Here is a 23,486-nt window from a genome sequence, read left to right as displayed (position 1 = left end):
TGAGTGGTGCTGATATCAGTAGTTTATTGTATGTTAAGTCCAACACATTCAAAATAGAAAGGAAAAAAGAACAAAAGAAGAAAAAAAAACGATTCTCCACCTGCAACACTTTTGTACTAGCAACAAGTAAAGGGTAAACACAGGAAAATTAGGATGGCAGCCAACTGTTTACCACACCTACTAAAGCCAAGAAGGTACTTCTATTTCCATTTGAAAAAACAAAGGACTGGAATGATTCACAATGAGGATCCACTCTACTGCATTTTCAACCACAGGAAAGTACAGGTACAGCTTCTTGAGAATGTTTTCAGGATCCTTTTCATGTTTGGATAAGGGGCGTGGTTTTCTTAAACCTTTATGAAAAATAACTATCCAACCTTTAAATGTATATGCTCAGACGTGATTTTTTTTTTAAACCATCACAACCATGTAAAAGCACAGATTGGTCTGAAAGCATGATGGCTCTTCTTCACCACTCTTTACAGTGACCATTGCTCCAAAAAGAAGGTTGCATTCAAGTGCCCATGTTAAGCAATTACCTGACAAATAAACAATTGGGGTAGAGGCACCTAGTAAGAGATGTCTGATAAAAAAACACTAGACCAAAGAGCTTTTCAATTGTTTTCTGTTATATTCTGTCAAAGACTGATGGTAACAAATTAAGAGTCTCTGTATTGAAAACTAATCCCACATCAGGAAATGTTGAACCTCAACTATAAAAGGGAGAATAGCCCAGCAATAATGTGGAAAAACTACATAAAATATGCATCAAATCTGGTTTGCAAGAGAGCAAAGGCTAGTTCATCCCTATTTTCTATTTTCTTTGCCTGATGAGGAATTTGGAGAGAGGCTGTGTTCAAACTGACAGATTGTCCCAGAAATGTTGGGAATAGTGCAATACCACCAGACAAGGAAGACCTCATTCAGTATATTTGTCCAGAAAAATGCTACATCGATTTTCATCTCCCATTTCAGTGCAAGGTTACAAACAAATAAAAAATAAAATGTCTCGTGCTTGGGTTTTCCTTCCTTAAAGAGTGGTACAAAGACGAAACACACGAGAGGGCAATACGTAGACAACTACCATGGCATTCAGATTAGGCTCGCCTTGAATGGAAACAGAGTGAATAACATAAGCACAATGCATAACCAGCATATGAACATAAAAATGCAGAAACGGCTAGAAAAGTATGAGCACAATTATTTGCTTGTCTTTAGGCTGGAATTACGGCCAGCCCACTCTCCACAGATCATTACAAAACTGTTGTGGAAAAAAAGTCTGACAACTTCTGTGTTCAGGGATTTATCCCGCCTGCTGCCATGAGTTTTAAAAAAACAATTAAAAAAAATAGTCAGACTGAAAGTAAGGATGACCACTTTCTGAATCAAAGTGATTCACCGTTTTTGTTGGAGCTATGACATGTAAACCAAAGACCAAGCATTTCTCTGTCACCATCTTTAATGTACCTTTTTTCATTGGTTGGGGGAGAAGTTCTTCAGATGCACCTCTTTAACCACTTAACATCAAACAGAACTTGAGGCACCAATTGTCTCTACAAAACCCAGAACAGACAATACAAAACAAAATGTACAAAACTCACAACAGAACATCTTAGGTAGTAAAACAGTATGGGCAAAAAAGAAATATGCACCTGTAAAAATTAAATCTTGTGAATACTGCAATTTCTTTTTTGTGTGTCTGCTCCCAGAAGTTCAAAATGAGCAGCTCCGTATTGTGAGGCGGCAAAGCCCCGAACCACTTTAGTAAGACTGGAAAAGGTGAAAAAGAAGGCACCATCATGCTCTTATCAAGTCAAGAGAGAGAAATGAAAAGATGCACAGAAAACAAAACATACAGTAAACTATGATTTTGCTGTACATTTATTCTGGAACTTTGCGCTTCAGACAGGGAGGGTGGAAAGAGGGAGGGAGGGGTCGTCCATCCCAGTTTTGCTTTTAGCTTGCAAGGAAAAACATGAAGAAAAAAAACGTACTTGGAATTAAAAGAAAAAAAAAAGCGAGCAGCCATCAATACCACCACTCTTCTATTGTTCAGCTTTGTTTCTTGTTTATCCTTAGTCCCCCCGCGCATTTTGTGAAAGTCCAAGATTTGAGCTCTTTTCTTATTTATTTGATTTATAAATGAGGAAAAATAGATTTGCTTGTCATCTTGTCCATCCAGCAGTAATTGAAGCGTAGTTTTGGGTCAAAAGTGTGAAAAGTACATTGGTCACAGCAGACAGGCTGTAAGCCTGCTCCGGTAAGTCGTATCGCTCCGAGACAAAACGGGTCTCTCCAGCTGCATTCCGAGCATTGATGTCAATGTAATACGACAAAAAAGTACCCATTAGTGCATATTGATGAGTGCATTATGCAATTTTGAAGCAGTGGTCTCTCAAAAGGAAAAAAGTAAAAGGCAAGCCTTTCCCCTGGAACTGCACAAATTTTGCATCTCACTCTTTTCCAACAGTAACGGGCAGAAAACTACCATATAAAATGTGCAATAGAGGGATCTCGTGAAGCAGCGCCCCAGTTAAGTCAAGGCATATAATCTCTTTTCCAAATGATGGGCTGTATTGTCGTACTTAAAAGTCTCATCAGTCCCTCCTAATGTGGCAGATTACTCCTGGTTGGTTTGCCTTTTTTCACAAATTTACAAATTAAAGTTTGTGAATTCTTGAGTTACCTGAAAAAGGACGCTCAGCTCACAAGTAATAAGCGAAATTTTCTGTTTGCTTATTTCTGTTTGTCTATTTCACAAACAAATGGTTGACAGGCTGTGTCACATTCCAAAGCAAAGAGGGAACAAAAAAATCAAAATTAAACAAAAAAACAAATATATACGTTTATACATGAAGATTTCTTTTCGTTAACGAGAACGGTTGAAGATGAAGAACACGGTACTACTTCCAAGCTGCAGGTGGTGCTCTTCTCAGCGGCGCTGGGTGGTGAAGCGACCTTCTCCCTGGCCACCGGAGCCTCTTCCAGAGCCCATGCCAGGTTTTGGAGCCATGCCGCCTCGAGGTGGTGGTCCCCTCCCATCGCGTTCCCGCATCATTCCACTTCCCACAATGCCACGGGAACTTCCAGGGCCCCGGTCGTTGCGTCGCATGTCCCGGCGTTCGTCTCCTCCACCCCTGGTCTCTCGCTCACGCACCGCCCGTGTCTTCTTCTCCTCCACATTCAGACGCACCTCGCCTCGAAACATGATGGGCTGCAAGAAGACATGTAAGGTCAATACCAGAGGGAGAAAAAGACCCTTTAAATCACCCAATTTATTTCACCACCCACATCATTCACTGGTTTGCACACACGATAGACAACCTGTCCTCGTGTAGCCTCCGCTGTAACACGTCAAAGTTTCCCAATGGAAAAAAAATCCCTCTTTAAGGCTGAGTCCAGACCAAGTCGAGTCCTACACTGAAAGAATACAACTCACTAATCCATTGGAAAGAAGCCAGTTTCATAGTGTCATGTTGTAGATGGGGTTCCAGAGAGAGCTGTCCGGCGTTTAGTCTAACATTGCCTACGTTATGATGCAATAAAATATAAATGGGCAAGGCGGCCAACTCACATGCCTGAAAGTATCAATCTCCGATTGGAAACACACCTTCCAAACTCGATTTGTTCCCAACAGAACAAAAAGAAAACTTTTACATCACATCTTACTTTAACAGTTGAGTAGGGAGTTTAACCCCACTGTGACAGGTTTAGGTTAAAAATTAAAGAGGAAATGTGCATCACCAAACCACCACCAAAGAATGAGTGGGTAATGAAAAAGTTATACATGCCCCGTCTACCTTGGCCCCCAGGATTCTTTGCACAGGGTCAGAGTCGTCAAAGACAACAAATCCAAAGTTGGGCAGCTTTCCACCAACACCCTTGGTGTTGATCCGCAGCTCCACCACATTTCCATATGCTGCAAGAAAATAAATGGTTTGAACCAGCTTTTATTTATTCACCTTAAAAAAAAAAAAGTGTATGTCGTTTTAAAACACGAGTTGACAGGTGTAGCTTTCTTTAGTTGAAACTCACTCATGAAGAATTCTTTGAGCTCGCTCTCGTCAATGTCATGTGGAAGGTTTCCGACAAAGAGCTGGTGGCTGTCCGGGTACCGCACAATCCGCCTGCTGTCCATGTCACCAGATTCAGTGTCTGCCCGTCCACCTGCATGTCAGAACAAAAACTCAGATCAGCTCAGGCGCATCATCTACATAAAACTCCTACGAATAGGACATGAAAGTGACTTCTAGGTGAATTAACATTTGACCTAAACTTTGATCTTTACCTTTGTTTACAAAACTCAAGTGTGGTTTTCCAGTTTGTGACTCTGAAGATGCAACACCATCTAAAAGTGACAAAAGACATCCAAGAGATAAGAACAAGTCAAGTGAAACGATAAAAGTTACACTAAAACTTAAATTAATGCGACTGCATGTTTGCATTACCAGGTCTGGGACCACGCTGAGTAAAGGCCGGTCTGTCACGTGTGCGCTGGTCTCTGGGTCTCGAAGGTGCGGTCTGTGACTCCGGTTTGGCTTCAGTTCTTGGCTGTGTGGGTTGTTATCATTAACATCATTATTTCTTTATGTCAAAGCAATCATTTGTATGACATATTGGTACGAAACATTCTCATTCACTTTTTCATTTTCTTTTTTGTTGGTGAAAATCTGTCCCCCTTATTAAAGCCGACTTCTTTACAAATGACTTGCACTTTCATACATGTATCAAGGCTTTAAATTCAACTTTAACAAACAGAAACAAGGAGTCAGACAGAAGCTCTGCTGAAAAAACACCGTGCAGTGCCACACTTAGCAGCACGGCATCACTCATAGTGGTTGATTACAGCATACTGGTCTGATTGTCATATGGTCCGAGAGGTCATTTAATATGATTTTTTTCTTTTTTTTTTTTACAACTTTAAAAGATATTCTTCACACTTCCAAGTCCAGTTGTAGTTCTTTACCTGTGAGCTCGGAGCTTTAACAACATGGGGGGAGATTCCAGAAGAGGTGACTGTGCCGGTAGGAGGCAAGTTTTTACTAGTTACTGAAGCCCAGGAGAAAGTCTGTGAAGAATGCACCAATGAACGGTTAACTCAACACTATGATATATGAAGCTGTACATTAAGTAAGGCTGTGCATGAAAATATTATACACAAAAGTATCGCAATATTTGTTTTCACAGTATCATATTTATCACCCCTCAGCCATACAACAAATGGGTTATATTGTCTTTTATTTCCCTGAAATTCTTTTTATCACAATGACCTCTGCGCCTGTAGACGTCTCTGTTCAGCTAGTAGGCGGGCTTCCTGAGCGTAAAGCTGCCGCAGGCGAGATAAAATGCAGCGGTGACTTATAAACAAAGTGATAAAGTAAAACGAGTGTCTCTAAGAAAATGACAATCAGTTAACATAAAAACAAGACGTTTTGTGATTGTTACACGGCAGTTACACTCTACAGGACTAATAGAAATGCCTACAGCTCCACACAAACGTGCAAGAAGGAGCTAGGTTTTGTTCATATGCAGTGCTCTTCATCCCTGTGCTGTGTATCTGCACCGCCCTTAGCCAGACCTGCAGCTCTTAAACAGCAACAACAGAGAGATTATACAAACTCAAATGTCTGCAAATACTGACGTTTGTAAAGTCCATTTGGGTTCTCATTATATGGTAAAGTTTGGTCTGTTACATACCAACTGAGAGCACAGGAGAGGGACAGTGATATGTCGATGTTTTTTTTGAGTGTTTGCTGTGAGCTTTACAGTATGGCACAACAACTGACACACAGAACAAACAGAGGCGTGAATAAAATAGATCAAATAGATGATGTCTGCAGAGAGAATCACCACCACACTCTTGTTCGGCCCCGTGTCCAGCGCTTACATTAATCGTTTGCGCACTGAGGAGAAAAGTGCTTCACATCCGTCCGTCCCAAATGCTCTCTACTCATTGAAAACAATTGAAGAAAAAAAAAGACGCTGGTGTTTCGACAAAATACTAGGTGGACACGGGGCCTTAAACATATGATAAAGTGAGGGCCTTGCCAATACCCAGCCCTGACATTTAAAGTGAGTATGTTACAGTTTTGAATATATACACATCTATGAACAGACACAACTTGCATAGAGACACTAAAGTCTTACCTTGGCAGGCTCCTGAGTGTTTGGGGGAGACTCTGCAGGGACAGGTGAAGGTGCCTTCTCCTCCATCTCTTCCAGAACCTTCTCCTCTGCTTCAGGTTTTGTCTCCTCTGCTTTTGGCTCTGGTTCAAGCTCCGGCTCTGGTTCAGGAGCTGGTTCCTCCATGGGCTCCTCTACTCCATTACTACAGATCACAAATCAACATGCTGTCACTTCAACACAAGTTTTAAAAGGACATAATACAAAGGGCAACACACTGAAATAGATGATTGGGATTATGACAAAGTGTTGGCATACGTGACTGGGTGAGATTCATAGTAGGTGGTGCTGTTGGGGCTTTCCTGAAGTGGCTCAGGGGACGGCTGCCTCTCCTCTGCCTCTTCTTCAACTTCCTCCTCAGATTCTACGTGAGAGAAAGCAAATAAATTAAACAACACATTAAGTAGTTAGCGAACTTAAAAACTCTAAGAAAGGTGTATGTAGGATGTTTGTGAACATCTTACCCTCATCAAGCTCAGCTTCAGAGTCTCCAAAAACCTCGTCCTCATAGCGGAAGATGTCATTGTGGACGTAGAACTTGTTTGCCACTGAACCCTAAAAGTGTCATGAAAGAAAATTTTAGCCAAGAAAGAAATTGTATCACATTTAATTGAAAACCCATAACATCTGTTTTTGGAAAACTGGGCATTTTCAAATTATCTTATTAAAATACAGCAGTCACTCATCTCCCGTTACAGACTTTGGTTTGAGCCAAGTTAAAATCAAAAGCCAAAACCGTGATACTGTTGCTGTCACTGAAATTCAAACATTAATTAGTTGTGTTCACAGTTGAACTGTATGGAAAGCTTAAGGGGTTTTGATATATAGCGCTGTTTAAATGCACAGCTTTAAGTCGTGTCTATTGAGAAGTAGAAAAGTTGTATAATAAGAAAACAGGTTTATTTTGGCCGACCACAATAAGCAGTTAATAGCACTAAAACGCAGGTACTCACCTCAGGAGCAAGCACAAAAGTCTGCATAAACTTCCTCATGGGCTGGCCGTTGTTGGACAGTTCTCCGAGGACTTGCACCACCACTCCATCACTCAGTGTGGCATGAGCATCCACATGCCTGATCTTTGTGTGGCATTCACTGAACTGCAGGGACATGACCTTCTTGTGGATTTCCTAGGAGATTAGTGAATAACCAAGAAAAAGATAGATAAGAGGGGACGTTTATGTCAAAATTAACATGATTAAGAACATTTAGCAAAATATGTCCTTTAAGACATAACACAGTTCTTTACATTAATAAGTAGACATGAACTTCCTTCCTTTTTTTTACGGCTGTAATTAAAAAAGCCCTGTTTTTTTAAGTCATGTTAACAAGGTTTTAGTCTGAGTCAGCTAGTTTTTTTACTTTCACCATTCAGGTAGCCCTGGACAGCCTTATGAGCCTCAAACTTAGTTAAACCCAGTGATGAAAAAGACTGATATGAATGTATGTATGGTTGTTACAAAGAAGCCCAAAGTCTTTTTCAATGTGACAATATTGTTTCCTGCTGCTACTTCTTCCTCGAAACATGCTAATAATTATTTTATGTCTCAATTAAATAAGCTAAAATTAACACTTATTTTATCAGCACTATAATTAATCTCCCTGTTTTCAATATTTTCTAAGTGAATATTACTGCTGGTCAAAAGCACTTACCGCTTGCCCGTACACCGCTTCTGCCAGCTTCCCACTTGGGTCAAGTCCTCCATGAACATAGGAAGAACTCCTTCCATAAAACCTACAGCAAATTAATATTACAGTTAGCCACAAGATCTGTACATGTAAAAATCTCTTAACATTTCACATCTCTATAATTACCTGTGCAGAAAATCGGGCGCTTTGTTTAAGAGTGTGTAATACTGCCTCACAAACTCCCGCCCTACAAGCAGGGGACTTGGCTTCTCCATCACCATTTCTTTGGTAAACAATATTAAGTGCTGAAACAGAACATAAACAAATGTCAAAATGTTATAATGTAGAAGTCAATACATACACAAAAAGCTGGTAATCAATTTGGTATTGTTAAATAAAAAAAGTATGCAGTTTCCAGCCCTTAAACAACCCCTACTTATTTGAAGATTATTTGAAAAGGTAAGGACGCTGCAGTTAGCATCATACGGAGAGTTGTTTCTTTAATTATATCATAATATTTCATTTCTCAGGATTATGTAATACAATTCAGCAGTACCAAGAACAAACTACAGCCTTGGAAATTGCCATAAAGTTGAAGCAACACAAACACAGACTAAACTAACAAAAATGCATAAATGTTTGGGTTTATCGCAGAGCTATTGTATTAGATTGCATTAGTTTAAACTGAAGTGTGCGTGATGATTTGGCAACTGAGTGTAGGAGACTTAAGATTTAGAATTAATCTTTGACTCAGTAGGACTGCTGTATGATTTTATATTAAAGATCCAGGTCATTTAAGGAACCCCCATCTCAGTACATGAAGTGTTTATTGAGCCCCAGGCAAAACATCACACATGTGTTAGAGCAGCAAGTACAGGAAGTACTCAAGTCGTTTTCACTTTCTTTGTCTGAGGAAGAGGCCAAATGTTTCACCTGACCCACATCAATCCAATGGCGTAGGCAAGATATTTGACTGTTTCAGCTAGCCTGCTAACACACTAGCCAACATTCAACTGCGCCATCACGTTTCATCCAATGAGACAAAGAGGGAAACCGACTGAAGATAAAGGCGACCAGTAAAAAAAAGCCTTTCAAGTTCTGCAGTTTAGAAAACTTAATTTAAATTAAACCCATTTTTCAACAAAGTGTACGCCAAAAAAAACCATACATTTCACACACTGCAGCAATCTTTTGTAGTCAAATTGCCAACTGTGTGACGAGGCCCCTCCATTTCTAAGCTAACAACATTTTGTCCATGCTCTCGTTTGTCGCATGTTTTATTTTAAGACAGATTCACGCATTGCATCATTAACGAGGTCACTCCACAAATACTGACAACCACTGGATGTCTATAACATCACCTCTGATGAAGTTAACCACACTACAAAAACAACAGAAGGCATATTAAATCTGAATAGCCGGCCTCTTTAGCTGTCATCTCCAATGGCTAATGCTAGTCCGACAAACAGGAAATCAGCGGCGAGCTTGCGACACCGCTAGTTAGCTCGCTAACTTTAGCTCAAGCTAACTTGTGGCGTCGTAGTTTTTTTTTTCTTTTTCCCCTTTAGCCGGTGTGTCAATAAAAGAAAACGAGCGGAAGAACATACACAAAATGACAATGTCGAGTCCGGTCGACGCAGAAAAACATTGACAGCTGTCAGGATGATGCGTAAGCTTGTACTTCACACAACAACTCTTAAATTAAACTGATTGTAAACGGGATAAGACAGCTACTGCACCAATAAAGTTGTAAATGTCGTCACGATCAAGCGTTTTTTTTTTTTCCATAATAGTTATGAACAATATCAAGGCCCCCCCAACAAGTTAAAAGTACAATAATCTGTAAACTTCCACAGACTGAAGCGCGATCAATGAAACAAGTGGACTTGCTAGGCTAGCTTAGCTCAAAGAAAACAATAGGGAGGAAGATTTGACAATTTAGTTTAATGTGAATCATGTTTTTGACTGCTTAGCTTAAGTGGGTTATTCAAACAGTAACGACACTCCTGTTCGGCATGTAATAATAATAATAATAACTGCGTGTTTATCGAGTAATCCTGGTTTTAAACTAGACAATGCAGCTAGATAACATTAGCTCGTACTGGTAGCATTAGCCGATCAGCCGTTTTTATAGCGAGCTTATTTAGCTTGGAGGTTTTGGCTAACTTACCTTATGAAAGACCTATCTATGTAGACAGAAATGTTTTTTTTTTGTTTTTTTTAATAAATAACGAGTAACCGAATGTAAACTGTTCTGAAATACACAGGTGTCCCAGGTGTATCTCGTGATGTTTCCCACGCTCAACTAACTAACAGTTTATGATCTCTGCTGTACCAGAGATTGCAGATTTAAAGTGATAGGTTCTATTTATTGTTTTACCCCTGCAATCTGGGGCAGGGAACCCCCATCGCAAAGATTCAGCCAATGGACTGTTTACACTAGGCAACATAAATTATGACGCCAAGCAAATGACCCCGCCTCCTGAATTTTCTACCTCATGTCCAACTGCCCACTGATTTTTGTGATTTTTTTTTTTTTTTAATTGATAATCACACTCATGTTATTTTTTTTTTCAACAGTTTTTCCACGTCAATTGAGAAGGACATTTCTGATTACATATTAGATTATAGAATAGAATTACTTTATTGATCCCAAACTGGGAAATTGTGGCGTTACAGCAGCAGGTTGTCCAAACACACAATATTAGCAAAAAAAACACAATATTAGCAAATCTAAACACCATATAATATTAAATACAAAGTAAATAAGCACTAAAAATATCAAAACTAAGAATGGGAATATATACAACATACACAACCAGGATTTAACTTAGCATTACTAGTCTAAAATATGAAATAATTTTGATTGTTCACATAGTTTACGATTTTTTAACAACGTAAGTTTAACAACATTTAAAATAAGATAATCCTTTATTTATCCCACAATGGGGAAATTTACAATTATAATAGAATTATTGGTAGAATATTGGGAATTTCCCCATAACATTCAAAAAATCATAACCAACACATATGTCCATTTATTGTCATGTAACCTTTGTGATTGTCATTTATGGAACATATTTTACTGACTTATTTTTTATACTTGTTAATTGAATGGTTTTGTTCATTAAAGGTTAAAATGTTAATTTAAAAAAAAAAAAAATCAACATATAGCTTTCACACACTTGCAAGGTAGTTGCCAAAATTAACAAAATAAAAAGAGTTGGTCACAAGGTATGCCAGATTTATTTGTATTTGTTTATGTTTTATCAACCTGTATTTAACCAGAAAAGAAACTTGTAGAGATTAAAAACTTCTTTTGAAGAGGGCCCTGGCCAAGACAGGCAGCAGCAGTATATATAGAGTTTTAAACAAACAATGAGCACCAACACATACAAATACAGAAAAAATACATTAAAAGACACAAGTAACACATTTCAACACACACAAAAAAACGAATTTAAACAAACTAATAACACATTATTATTATTAGCTGATGTCACTTCATGAATGGTTTTTGTTGTAGTTTGGGTTCCATCCCAGTGGATTTTTGGGCCAGATGCAGAGATTTGTTGACAATCGGTGCTTATGGAAGTCAAACAAAAATAGTGGGTTTCTTTTTTTCTAAACTGTTCCTCAGAACAAGTCAATATGACCAATATGCTGCTTTTTTCCTATTGCAATAAATTATCCTATAAATAGGCCTACCTATACATATAGCACCAAAAGTAAACTACCTGTTTTATTAATAACACATTATTGCCATATAACAATAACAAAATTGAATGTTCTTCACTTGGGACATCAAGCCATATTTAGGGTTCTTCTGTGAGTAAGCCTGTTGCCCAATTGCCCTTTTGTAGCAGCTCATTGTTCTGTCAAGCAAAATTATCCTTTACTTTCACTGTAGGGATTTTATTAAGCTTGTGACTGCTGTATTTCCAAGTGTGGATATTTAGCACCACCTAGTGGAGGAGTATTCTTTGTACATTTCAGAAGAAATATTGCTCATGGTGGATTCATGTTGTGTCCCTGTAAATATTGTAATAAAAAGTGTGATAGACCTGCCCTATTTGTAAAATTTATATATTTTGGTTGATTGATTGTTTTATATACATGTTGATATATAAACTATGTTGACATGGATATAAAATAACATTTTTAAACAATAAAAATCACATTTTAATAAAGAGAAAATTGTGGAAGCAAACACATACAGATATGATGTGAAGTACATAAAAAGAATGTGTATTCTGTGATTGCTAAACTCAGATATTTAACTGACTACAGAGTAGCAATAGCGCTACTAAAATGTAGAAACACTAACATACATTTAGTAAAGCCATGTCCAGATGCCAAGTTGAACCTAATATGTATAACCTATTTCATTATTATATAGGCCTAGTTATAGTTTATTTTATATAGGCCTGTATTTCAGGTGGGATTCATACCATTAATGTCCAAGGCATCCATAAAAATAAGATCAAGGATCACCATTTAGCCTATAGTTGATCATATTTTGTGTAGGCTATGCCTAAACAGCTGTCTAGAATAGGGTCAATAATAGCCTACAGTAAAATGAAGTGTAAATATAAAGAAAATAAAAATATAAAGTAGTCTGCTGTATATTTAGTATTGTGTGAAGAAAATAGCTGAGGTAATATAGAAATGTAGTGCATGTAAGCCGACATCAAACTTGTATATTAACCTTATCCTAATGTTACACACCATCATGATAGGCCTATCAGCTACAGTACTTGTTTAAAAGTGATATTATAAATATTGTGTAACTTTAAAGGTGCACTATGTAGATTTGGTAGTGAAATTTGAAAGTTTGAGAAGTGAAACAATTCTATGCAATATTTTCTGAACTAAATTGCCAACACAAACTTTTTTTCAAAGGGAAAATGAGACCCTGGAAAACATTGGAGCTAAACAGCTACCAGGAGAGTGACGGACCCTCCATAACTTCTTGTGTAGCATCTGAACAGAATCTGTACACTTCTCCAACTTTCACATTTATCTACCAAAACTCCATAGTGCACCTTTAAGCAGTTCGGTGTAAATTTCGGCTCAAACACATGTTTCCGCACTTACATTTAAGGAGGCTCTGCATATTAGAGGCTGATCTACATCTATAACATTTTAAAATTGTAGCCTACAGGCCAGGCTAAGAAACACTTTAAAGTTGTGGTTTTATCCAAGTGCTTATGAACATTAACACTGGCTGTGATTAAATCATTTGTTGCATAGTTTCCATACAAATGACTCGTTTTTTGGACCTTAAGTGCACATTTCAACGAATTGACAGGCCTGTTGAACGTGTTGTCATAGTAACCACTAATCCAAACACACAGATATTATGTAACGCCAATACATTACATCCTTGTATTTAGCAATTGTATCCAAAATGTAGACCTTATTTATCATCACAAAAAGGGTCCAAAAGTATTTTATTAAACATTTCAAAGAAATGTCTTATTATCTGGAACGTGAATCTAATCTACACACAGATCAAAAACAACAAAAACATCCCTCAGAAGTTCACACAAAGTAGACTTTTAATCCAAGTCGTTGATTTGAGAAAAAAAACATTTGATACAAATGTCCTGTAGACATTTCAGAAGATTAAGAAAATGCTTTCACACCGAGGTGTTTTCATCTTTTTCTTGCGACGCCATGACTTCTTCAAATGTAATCTGAGTCCCGAACAAATGAGAAAGAGTTTTTTGGGGGAACAGTAGAAGAACAAGATGGCTGTCCTGGGGCAAAGCAAGTACCTTTCTCGCTTCACATAAACAGCATTTAATGCCGCTGTCAGTGTCATGTAAATAGCTCAATGGGTAACGATTTTGAGTAGGTTTTATATAATTACTTTCATCGTGTTAAAGGCATCCTTTTCAGTACGACGGTCATCGTTTTTAGAGACGCAAGTGAAGACGGTTTGATGTTTTCCTCAAGAAAGTTTCCTAACGGGATGGTGAGTGGAAGTTAAGGGGCAAACAGGGACGAACGAAGTACCCTTTATTGGTTTGAATATATTTAGGTCACCGTAACATACCCTGTAAAATTCTATAAGTAGTTTTTTTTAGTTGTATGACTAAATTCCCCACTACTTTGATTTTAGGCTTTTAACAGGTCGAGTTTTCGAAGTGAATAGCCGGAATGATTTAGCCTCTTTAAATAGTCATAAGAGATCTGCGCGATTTTGTATCACTTTTAACTTTTTCAGATGCCCCGCACAAAGTAAAAAAATAAATAAAAAATAAATAAAAATAGCATAGCGGACCATGAGTTCTTCTCGAGTTAGACCGCAGCAGCTACCGCCGAGCCAGACTGGCAGGTTGTCCCACAGACTCGACTCAGGAGAAGGGATAGAGATGGAGAACATTCACCCTCAAGATCTGGGTCTCGGAGGAGTCATAGGCACCCCGTCCCCTCCGTCGAGACAAGCATGGAGTCGCGACAATCCGGGTTTCGAGCCTGAGGATGAGATCATGGAAGCTGACTGGCCTCCGGCGAGTCCCGGGAGGAGGTCTGTGTCCACGGCCTCCAGCAGCAGCTGCAGCAGCGGCCTGGGAAGCTACACCGGCGGGGGCAGCGGCAACCACATCACGAGAGGAGGACTGTACCCGACCCCAAGTGTGGATGCCCAGCAGCAGGACAGGCATGATCACCCCGGCTGTATGAAGCAGATACTCCAAAAGATCAGAGGTCAATCACTCTTTATGATAGTTCTGTTCTCTCAACCTCAATCTGAACACATTTTGAAGGATGCACAAATTTGAATTCATCATCATTCATCCTTTATGTTTGTCTGATATTTATATTTAGAACATAGTGGAAGTTTCTTCTGCAGTGTGTCTGTTACGTTTGTCAGCCTATCAGATGCCTGAACTACTGTTTCTCTCTGCAGTTCTGTGGGGCACAGAGCTGATGGAAGACAGTGACAGCAGCAGAGAAAGATACCTAAGGAACGTCCTGAGGGAGATGCTCACCTATATTGCATTTCTCATCACTCTTTGTATCCGTAAGTAAACACTGAAAAATCCTGCAAAATGACTGTAAAACGTCGGGCATGGTGACCGTTAGAAATCAATACTGTGATAGTCGTCATAATCACCACTGAGAATTAAACCGGAATCAGATTTCTGAAAATGTCAACAAACACACGCACATCACTTATTTAGGTGCTGAATCGTAAAAAAAAAAAATCCCTACATATGATGCACAAAGACTCACAGCCCTATGGCTCCTAAAGATATACTTATTTATTTGTCATCTGCATTAATAGAACACAACGTTTCCAGCCTGACTGGACTCATTCATAAGGTGCATTCGATTTCTGCCAAGTTTCATGACTCCACTGAACTACCACATAAACACACAGATTGAGTAACTAATGTTGAAGTAAATGCTGATCTTGTATTTTATTTTGTGGCCCTGTCAGTAGAAACCCTCTTTTTATTATTCAGGTTATTGGACCATGTAGCATTTCACACTACATTGGAATAGAAGTATAGCAAACCGTTGGTTTAAGTGTTTAGAGACAGCAGAGGGTTCAGCGATGTGTTTACAGGAGTTTAGTGACATTTCCATAAAATCAATGTTTTTTGCACTTAAAACTTGTCTTGGTCTGAACTTAACTGAGGAAGAACTCTGGAAAACAATAACAAGAAACAAATGTGTTTAATTTGAGAATGTAATGTGTTCTGCCTCTCTATTACGTAATGTGTTGTTTTTTTTTCTGTACAGGCCAACTTAATTATTTAGGGCTTCACTGTTGATCAGACCAAACTAAACAAATTAAACATACACCATAGGGAGAACTTTAAAAACATATTCTTGTTAGTTGAAGTCACATCTGAAAGCAAATCCAAGTGACACCAAGTTCTTTTAAATGTAACCTGGCTCTCTTTCTTAGAGCTTAAAGTTATTTTTGAAGCTCACAGTTTTTTGCTAAGTAGTAATTCCAGTGAAAGATTTTGTCTTTCACAATTGTAAGTGAATTTCCTTTCTGTAACTACACGAAGTGAATGGATGCAGTATGTAAATGCAAACAAATGGATGGAAATCCCACATATGAAATGAGTAGGATTAAATAGCCAGCGTTTAAGGCTCTTTTCTCTCTTCATGCTGCAATGAAAAATGGCAAACTGTGGTTAGGGGTGGATCAGGAAATGATTTCCTGGCAGACTACATTGAGGCACACTCTGCCAGGCCAAGCTTGACTATTAAAAGCACTTTCCAGAGCTATTCCCTGATGAATACTGAATGCTACAGGGACGAGAAGTGCACAGAAAATGAGGATTTCAAGTTCAGTTTAGTTGTTGTTGCTGGATCTCCTGCTGGATCATACTAGATGTAAAGAGTCAGATTGTTGTGCAAAAGAATGTAGCCACAAATAATGAATTGAGTCTTCATTCTCCTGGGGCTTAGTAGGTTGCTGGTGTTATTAGAAATGTTACAAACGTATGCTGTGATTTGCTCTGCAGTGACCTATGGGATGGTGAGTGCCAACATGTACTACTACACAAAAGTCATGTCTCAGCTTTTCCTGGACACCCCGCTGTCTGCTGGGGACCCTTCCACTTTTAGAAGCCTCTCAACCATGGAGGACTTCTGGAAGGTAAAGATCATCCTTGTTTCGGCTGAAATCATTTGTCAGTCTCAGAACATTCCTTTAGAGTTTTAGTTGTCATTCTTATTGTTCTATTGCATCCATTGCAACCTCTGCAAACACAGGTTGAATTATTTGATGGAACAGTTTAGATTCTTCAGAGATCATAATCGGGGGGGTTTGGTACCTTAAAGCAACATTATGGAGGAAATATTAGTTTTGTGCGCTTCAAGCAGAGGGCGGCTGAGAGATGCTTTTCGTCTATCGAGAAATGTTTCCTCTAAAATATTAAATAAAGGTTTCATCAGAGAGCATCAAAACATGCTTCCTGTTTCCTTGCGGTGCAGCGAGTAGTGGTGTTTTAAAGGGATTCTGTACTGGAAGAATTATTTGATAAGGCGTACTGACAGCCTCTGCTATCGTTTCGTGCTATGGTAGCACTTTTTGCCAAGGCAGCACATATCCACAGAACACCGGCAAAGACAATGCGAGAAGCTTAAGAACAATGTCGACTGACAAGGTCCAATATTCACTCTAGTCAGGCTTTCTGTTCCGTCCCTCTCTCTCTCTTTTTTTTTATCTTCTTAGCTTCATCCTTCAACATCCTCATCTATGTCTTTGCAGCGTGCATTGTATCGAACAGTACAGAGACGGACTAATGGGATGCTTTTTAGCTGAAGACTGGTGTGTGTGAACTAGTGGCACAGTAACGCCGTACTAAACTTCTCGCGAGGACCATGACCCGCTGCCAAAGTTACATAGTGCTGTAAGCAGGCGACTGAGGCGCTCGGTGGAAAGGAGGTAGACACCACCTGTTGAAATATATTTTACTATAAGAAAGACTTTGAAAACTACTAATTTTAGGTGGTAAAGTCCAGTGTTGCATTAAAAAAAGAACCAGACAAGCTTTTTCTCCCTGTTTATTTTCAGTAAATCAATAGGGACTATAATACAGAGTAGGTGTTTCTGAATGCTGTAGTATTGAATGTCTTGGTCTTCTGCGTCACAGTCATGTCTTTTGTACACTTGCAGTTCACAGAGGGTCCTTTCCTAAACGGCATGTACTGGGAGGTGTGGTACAACAACAAGAGCCTGCCAGAGAACCAGAGCCTCATCTACTACGAGAACCTGCTGCTCGGTGTGCCGCGGCTCAGGCTGGTCAAAGTTCGCAATGAGTCCTGCTCTGTTCACGAAGACCTGAGAGACGAGATTCAGGACTGCTACAACTTGTACACCCCATCCAATGAGGACACCTCGTCGTTTGGACCCAAGAGTGGGACTGCGTACGTCAAATCATTTTTGTTTGAAAGTGTCAGATTAAAAATACATTCCCCAGTTACGTACAAATAAACTGTGTTGTGTTCCATTTTGAAGAAGAGATCTTTCCTTTTGGTGTCTCTTAGTTGGGTGTATACGACAGAAAGTGAGATGAATGGGAGCAGTTATCGGGGTCAGGTGTCTAAATACGGAGGCGGAGGATACTACCAGGATCTGTCTCGTACCAGAGAGGAGTCAGCCACACAACTGCAGTTTCTCAAAGACCACCTGTGGCTGGACAGAGGCACCAGAGCGGTCTTTTTGGACTTCTCTGTCTTCAATGGGAACATTAACCTTTTCTGCATCGCCAGGTAAGAATCATCAGTCACAACACGTCTTACACGTCATCATTAATGACTAATGATGAATATTTAGAAGTTATTGATTTTAGACCATTTTTACACATTATAATATTTACTAAACAGTGACACTGGGTAGGAATGAAATGCAACATAATACATGTAAAAGAAGCTAATTATAAGTAATACGCTGACAATGTGCAGTAGAAACATTTCAATAATGAGTCATTTGTATATTCTTAGTTCCAAGTTGCTCATGAAATGGGATGCATTTTTTTTTTTTACTTCAGGGGGGGTCAAAGAAAATTGGTGGGGGGGAAAGTAATGACAATTGCCACTTACATGACGTCCTCAGAGTGCTTCCACTCTCAGCTAAACACATACAAAAAAAACCAGCAAAATTTGATAAATAAAAAAATGTCACTGAAATATATATATATATATATATATATATATATATATATATATATATATATATATATATATATAATTATTGTTTTTTGTGCTTGATAACAGACTTTATTGACTTTGACTTTATTTCCGAGTAAAGTTGCCTACTTTATTGATCATTAGCCGGTGGAGTATGGGAAAAATACTATAAAATGAATGCGTGCTTTACAGGTCTATGACTTGTGATTATTTTCATTGTAGATTATTTGAATCATGGATAAAACTTGTATCCAATAAGTGCTCCTAACCAAAGACTTACATAAACTACAATAAAAAATAATAAAGAAGAAGCATCAAGAAGCATATTTACTATTTATGTTGAAAATAATCCAGTAAATCTTCTTGTGGTCAACTAGTCCGCTAATAGCTAACTGATTATTGCCGCTTCAGTGCTTTATTTTGATTTGTATCTAACACAACAGTTCTACTTTATAATCACATTGTGTAAATACTCACAGTCGCAGTTTGCTGCATTTGTTAGGTTGTTGGTGGAGTTCCCTGCTACTGGTGGGGTGCTGACCTCCTGGGAGTTCCAAACAGTCCGATTGATACGATTCGTGTCGAGCTGGGACTACTTTTTGGCTGTGTGTGAGGTGGCATTCTGCATATTCATCCTCTACTATGTGGTGGAGGAGGTTCTGGAGATCCGCATCCACCGCCTGCATTACTTCAAGAGCCTGTGGAACTGTCTGGACGTTCTCATTGTTGTGGTGTGTATGAGAGTGCAAGCCCAAAGCCTACTTTTGGATTATTCAAATCATTCTAATTGTCATCCGTTGACTTTTTCTTCTGCTCCTATTTCAGTTAAGCGTTGTCGCTATTATCATGAACAAAACCAGAACCGCCATGGTTGGAAACCTTCTCAAAGGCCTGTTGGAGAACCACACTGCTCACCCCATCTTCGAGCCTTTGGCAAATCTGCAATTTCAGTTCAACAACGTGGCTGCAGTTATCGTCTTTTTCTCCTGGGTCAAGGTAGAAATACTCTCCTCCTAAAACTATCATAGTGGAAAAAGAGTGACACGTTGACTAATGCTGACAAATAATCTCTCTCAGCTTTTTAAGTTCATCAACTTCAATAAGACCATGAGTCAGCTCTCCAGCACTATGTCTCGGTGTGCCAAAGACCTCGTGGGCTTTGCCATCATGTTCTTCATCATCTTTCTGGCGTACGCTCAGCTGGCCTACTTGGTGTTCGGAACTCAAGTTGATGATTTCAGCACTTTCCAAGCTAGCATGTAAGAGCGTTCAGAGTATATGTGGTTCTTAAATGTACAAATACATCCAACACCTGTTGTTGTTGTTGTTTCTTCCTGTTTCAAGATGTTGAAATATTGTCTGTTTAGTTTCACACAGTTCCGCATCATTCTGGGAGACTTTGAGTTCTCAGAGATAGAGGAGGCCAATCCAGTGCTTGGACCGATCTACTTCACATCCTTTGTCTTCTTCATTTTCTTTATTCTCATGGTGAGTAGAGCAGTCACGCCTGTTGTGTTCTCATGTTGCTCCTCAACTAATCAAGAATACCTTTACTATATATTCTTTTACTACACAGAACATGTTCCTGGCCATCATCAATGACACGTACTCAGAGGTGAAGGCTGACATGTCCCAGCAAAGGTCTGAAATGGAAATGACTGACCTCATCAAAAAGGTATTGTATATACATTTGGAAAGGCAGTCTTCCATTATACCAACATTAGCCACCATACAAACAACAACATAACATCTTAAGGATCACAGAATTTGCCTTAAAGTGATTTTTCCTCCAGGAGCTACTCCAGATCTTCTGATTGTAGAGTCTGGTTGTATTTACTGTACGCAAAGAGGTGTTTGAAATGCTTGATTTAAAAACATATTAGTAAAGACAGAGGCTATTAGACAATGTCTGTCTTTCCCTCACGATAGTTGTTCCCTAAGAAACTTGATGTATTTCATAAAGCTGAAAAAACTTCTTCTGATGTGAGCTGCTTTATAGTTTGCTTCAGGAGACCCTGAATTTTCAGGGTTCTTTGATATCATCATATCAGAGTTCCCATCCATTTATAAAATTTCTCTGTCCCTCTCGCCGCATCATCATTTTGCATTTTTAGTTTAACCAAATTAAAATAACAAACACCACAGCACATCTTCATTTCCCACACCACAGTCTGAATACAGAGATGGAGAGAGCAGGACATTGGCTGTAATGACGAATGTTTGTACTTCATGAGACCATCTTTTCAGTGAGCTTATTTCAAAGGGCTTCATCAAGCTTTTCTCTTAGAGAAGTATTGGTTAGGTAACAGTGCAGGTTTTATAACTTTCAGGGATCTATTTGATCAGATGCATGAGTAAAGCATGTATTTTTCTATTCTTGTCCCTCTCAAAATCAGGCATGTTGTAATGTTTTTGTTTCTCTGATCCGTTCCTTCAGGGTTGTAACAAAGCCTTGATGAAGTTAAAACTGAAGAAGACGGCAGTAGACGACATCTCTGAGAGTTTGCGTCATGCAGGGGGAAAACTGAACTTCGATGAGCTCCGCCAAGATCTTAAAGGGTAAAAAAAAAAAAATGAAAATATGCTTGAAGCTTTGGACTAAAATGTCTTCATTTGCTTTATTAGTGTATCAAACGAATGCTGCCTGAGTGTGTGTTTCTGTATTTTTGTTGCTCAGAAAGGGCCACACAGACGCAGAGATTCAGGCCATCTTTGCAAAGTACGATCAGGATGGCGATCAGGAGCTGACAGAGCACGAACACCAGCAGATGAGAGACGACCTGGAGAAAGAGAGAGTGAGTGATGATGCAGCCAGCTTCTTTTGCATGTCTAATAAAAACTCATGTATTTAGTTTTTGACCCTGAAGAGAGACGCAGAGGCACACAGCACGAATGCGCGAGCGCACACTTAGCCGAAACACCTGCAGATGTTCAGTGTGTTTCCGTTCCTATGCTAGGAGGACTTGGAGCTGGAACGCAATTCGCTGACTCGACCTAGCAGTGGGCGGAGCTTCCCCCGTACCCAGGACGACTCTGAGGAGGACGACGATGAGGACAGTGGCCACAGCTCTCGTCGACGTGGCAGCAGCTCAGGAGGCGTCTCCTATGAGGAGTTTCAAGTGTATGGAGCTTTTATTATGATCATGTTGAGACCGCATTAAAACTGTAAGAAAGTGTGAAGTCATATTTGGAGCAAAGGCTTGGTCATAATCACACACACACACACACCCACATTTTGAACAAAAACGTCTTCATACTGACGCATCACAAAGTGAGTCAGAGGTTTCACACAAACTAAATGACAGTTTGGCCGGCTATGACTTTGTTTTATTGTCGGTAAACCTCCAGTGTTTTTCCTATCACTTGATTCACGTACCCATGAGAAAAAACACTCAAAAAATATTTTTACACAAAACCCAAAGTTGCATCATAAAAATTGCTTCCAGGCACATGTCCAACATCCAACACCGATCCACTTGAATATGAATATGAATCTCTTTCTGTCAGGCTGGTGAGGCGTGTGGACAGGATGGAGCACTCTATTGGCAGCATCGTGTCAAAGATAGATGCTGTGATCGTGAAGCTGGAATCCATGGAGAGAGCTAAACTCAAGAGGAGAGATGTGCTGGGCCGGCTGCTGGATGGAGTCATGGAGGTGAGCTGCAGCACATAGTCAATTAGTTTATGAGCTCTTAAAGCAACAATAATCAAACCGAATGGAATTGTAGTATCAGTTGACCACATGACTATTAGAGTTGACAGAACTACAGATGATCATCACGCTGCAGTTCCTCTGATTTCTGTGGAGCTTTGCCCTCATGAGCAACACATCCTCTATAACTCCTCATAGCAAAGAGAATATTTGACAATTTGCAAAGTTGTTGTTTATGTATGGTAAAGCCATGTTTTCATAATAAGGTATGGGACATGTGGGAGTGGGGGCCTTCTGAGCATTCTGTTTGTAGATTCACAGTAACGGCAGAGCAGGCTGATAGATATTATACACCTTTTTGTTTCTTATGTACATGTGAACATACTGAGGGAGTTCTTTTGTTTTCTTGTGACAGGATGAGCGCCTGGGACGGGACACAGATGCTCACAGGGAACAGATGGACATTCTGGTGAGGGAGGAGCTGGAGCGCCTGGAGTCTGATGACATGGTGTCGCAAGTTAGCCATCCTCAAACTGCCACTCCTGTCGGCCCCAGGCCCCGTCCGTCGTCCTCCTTGTCTGCCGACGGCCCCGATACTAGCACTAGCGGGAGCGGCCATGTGTGAAGACAGTGGTTCGCTGAAGAATTTCTCTAATCTGGCAAGACACTCTCTGATCATTTCCTGGTTACTGTGACAAGTAACTGAAGACAAGGGATCACTTTTTGCAGAACAAAAATCAGATGAAGGTGTTTGAATTTCTTGAACATTACAAAGGAGGTACTTCACCATAAATACTTTAAATGCACTGAGAGGGAGTGAGGTTCCTCAGAGGTCCATGAATTCACTAAACTGTCACTTATCAAGAGTTTGAAGAATTATGAAGGAGTTAATGTACAGTGCTACATCACAGCAGTAGACACAGGATTGTATATAAGACACCAGCCTTCAAGAATATGCAGTTGTACTCAAATATACAGCTTGTGGTTACAGGACATTTGCTCACTTGCTTTTGATTTGATCTTTTCATCTCTTAGCATTTACACAAAGACCATAAAGGGCCTTTTCTCTGCTCTATTCTGATAGTATTGCTGATTATTCTTCATGTTTTTAATACACATAGGTACAAGTGTGGCACCTTGTGTCATATTTACTCATCCTTGGTACATTGATGAAGCTTTGAATAACTAGCTTATTATCAATTTATGATACATATTGTAACTTAAAACAAACTTCAGTTTGGAGTGCATCTAGTGTTCATGGGAAACCCATGCATTTATTATTTGTCCCTGTGCCTTAATGTTGTTTTTTACACAATCTTTTTTTTTTTTAATGCCAAATAAAGATTTATTCAAAAATTAG

The 23,486-nt window shown here is 39.3% G+C and overlaps 2 protein-coding genes across 6 annotated transcripts; one reads left to right on the top strand and one right to left on the bottom strand.

The window, feature by feature from the left end:
* g3bp2a (G3BP stress granule assembly factor 2a) lies at window positions 1–10,157 on the bottom strand. 4 transcript variants are annotated; one of them, XM_020628736.3, is made up of 13 exons: window positions 9,980–10,157; window positions 7,996–8,114; window positions 7,834–7,915; window positions 7,137–7,310; window positions 6,648–6,738; window positions 6,442–6,547; window positions 6,148–6,328; window positions 4,967–5,068; window positions 4,449–4,551; window positions 4,289–4,348; window positions 4,036–4,167; window positions 3,792–3,919; window positions 1–3,214 (listed from the first exon to the last, which is right to left on the bottom strand). In XM_020628736.3, the coding sequence occupies exons 2-13, from the start codon at window positions 8,088–8,090 to the stop codon at window positions 2,933–2,935; spliced, it is 1,536 nt and encodes a 511-aa protein (XP_020484392.1). In that variant the 5' UTR covers window positions 8,091–8,114; window positions 9,980–10,157; the 3' UTR covers window positions 1–2,932. The 4 variants fall into 4 exon arrangements, with proteins under 4 accessions (XP_020484392.1, XP_020484397.1, XP_065813286.1 ...); XM_020628741.3 differs by having other exon boundaries at window positions 3,801–3,919; XM_065957214.1 differs by lacking the exon at window positions 4,967–5,068.
* Window positions 10,158–13,477: 3,320 nt separating this feature from the next.
* pkd2 (polycystic kidney disease 2) lies at window positions 13,478–23,485 on the top strand. Of its 2 annotated transcripts, none has more exons than XM_020628915.3 (15): window positions 13,478–14,523; window positions 14,726–14,839; window positions 16,305–16,438; window positions 17,462–17,712; window positions 17,833–18,057; window positions 18,977–19,205; window positions 19,300–19,470; window positions 19,552–19,733; window positions 19,842–19,962; window positions 20,051–20,149; window positions 20,912–21,033; window positions 21,152–21,269; window positions 21,435–21,595; window positions 21,982–22,129; window positions 22,542–23,485. In XM_020628915.3, the coding sequence occupies exons 1-15, from the start codon at window positions 14,100–14,102 to the stop codon at window positions 22,749–22,751; spliced, it is 2,709 nt and encodes a 902-aa protein (XP_020484571.2). In that variant the 5' UTR covers window positions 13,478–14,099; the 3' UTR covers window positions 22,752–23,485. The 2 variants fall into 2 exon arrangements, with proteins under 2 accessions (XP_020484571.2, XP_020484570.2); XM_020628914.3 differs by having other exon boundaries at window positions 13,491–14,523; window positions 21,432–21,595.
* The last annotated feature ends 1 nt before the right edge of the window (window position 23,486 follows it).

This window comes from Labrus bergylta, chromosome 1, assembly GCF_963930695.1.
Source record: "Labrus bergylta chromosome 1, fLabBer1.1, whole genome shotgun sequence".
In the NCBI taxonomy this organism is placed as follows: domain Eukaryota; kingdom Metazoa; phylum Chordata; class Actinopteri; order Labriformes; family Labridae; genus Labrus; species Labrus bergylta.
Note: the sequence above shows the minus strand (reverse complement) of the source record. Positions and strands in the feature narration are given on the sequence as shown.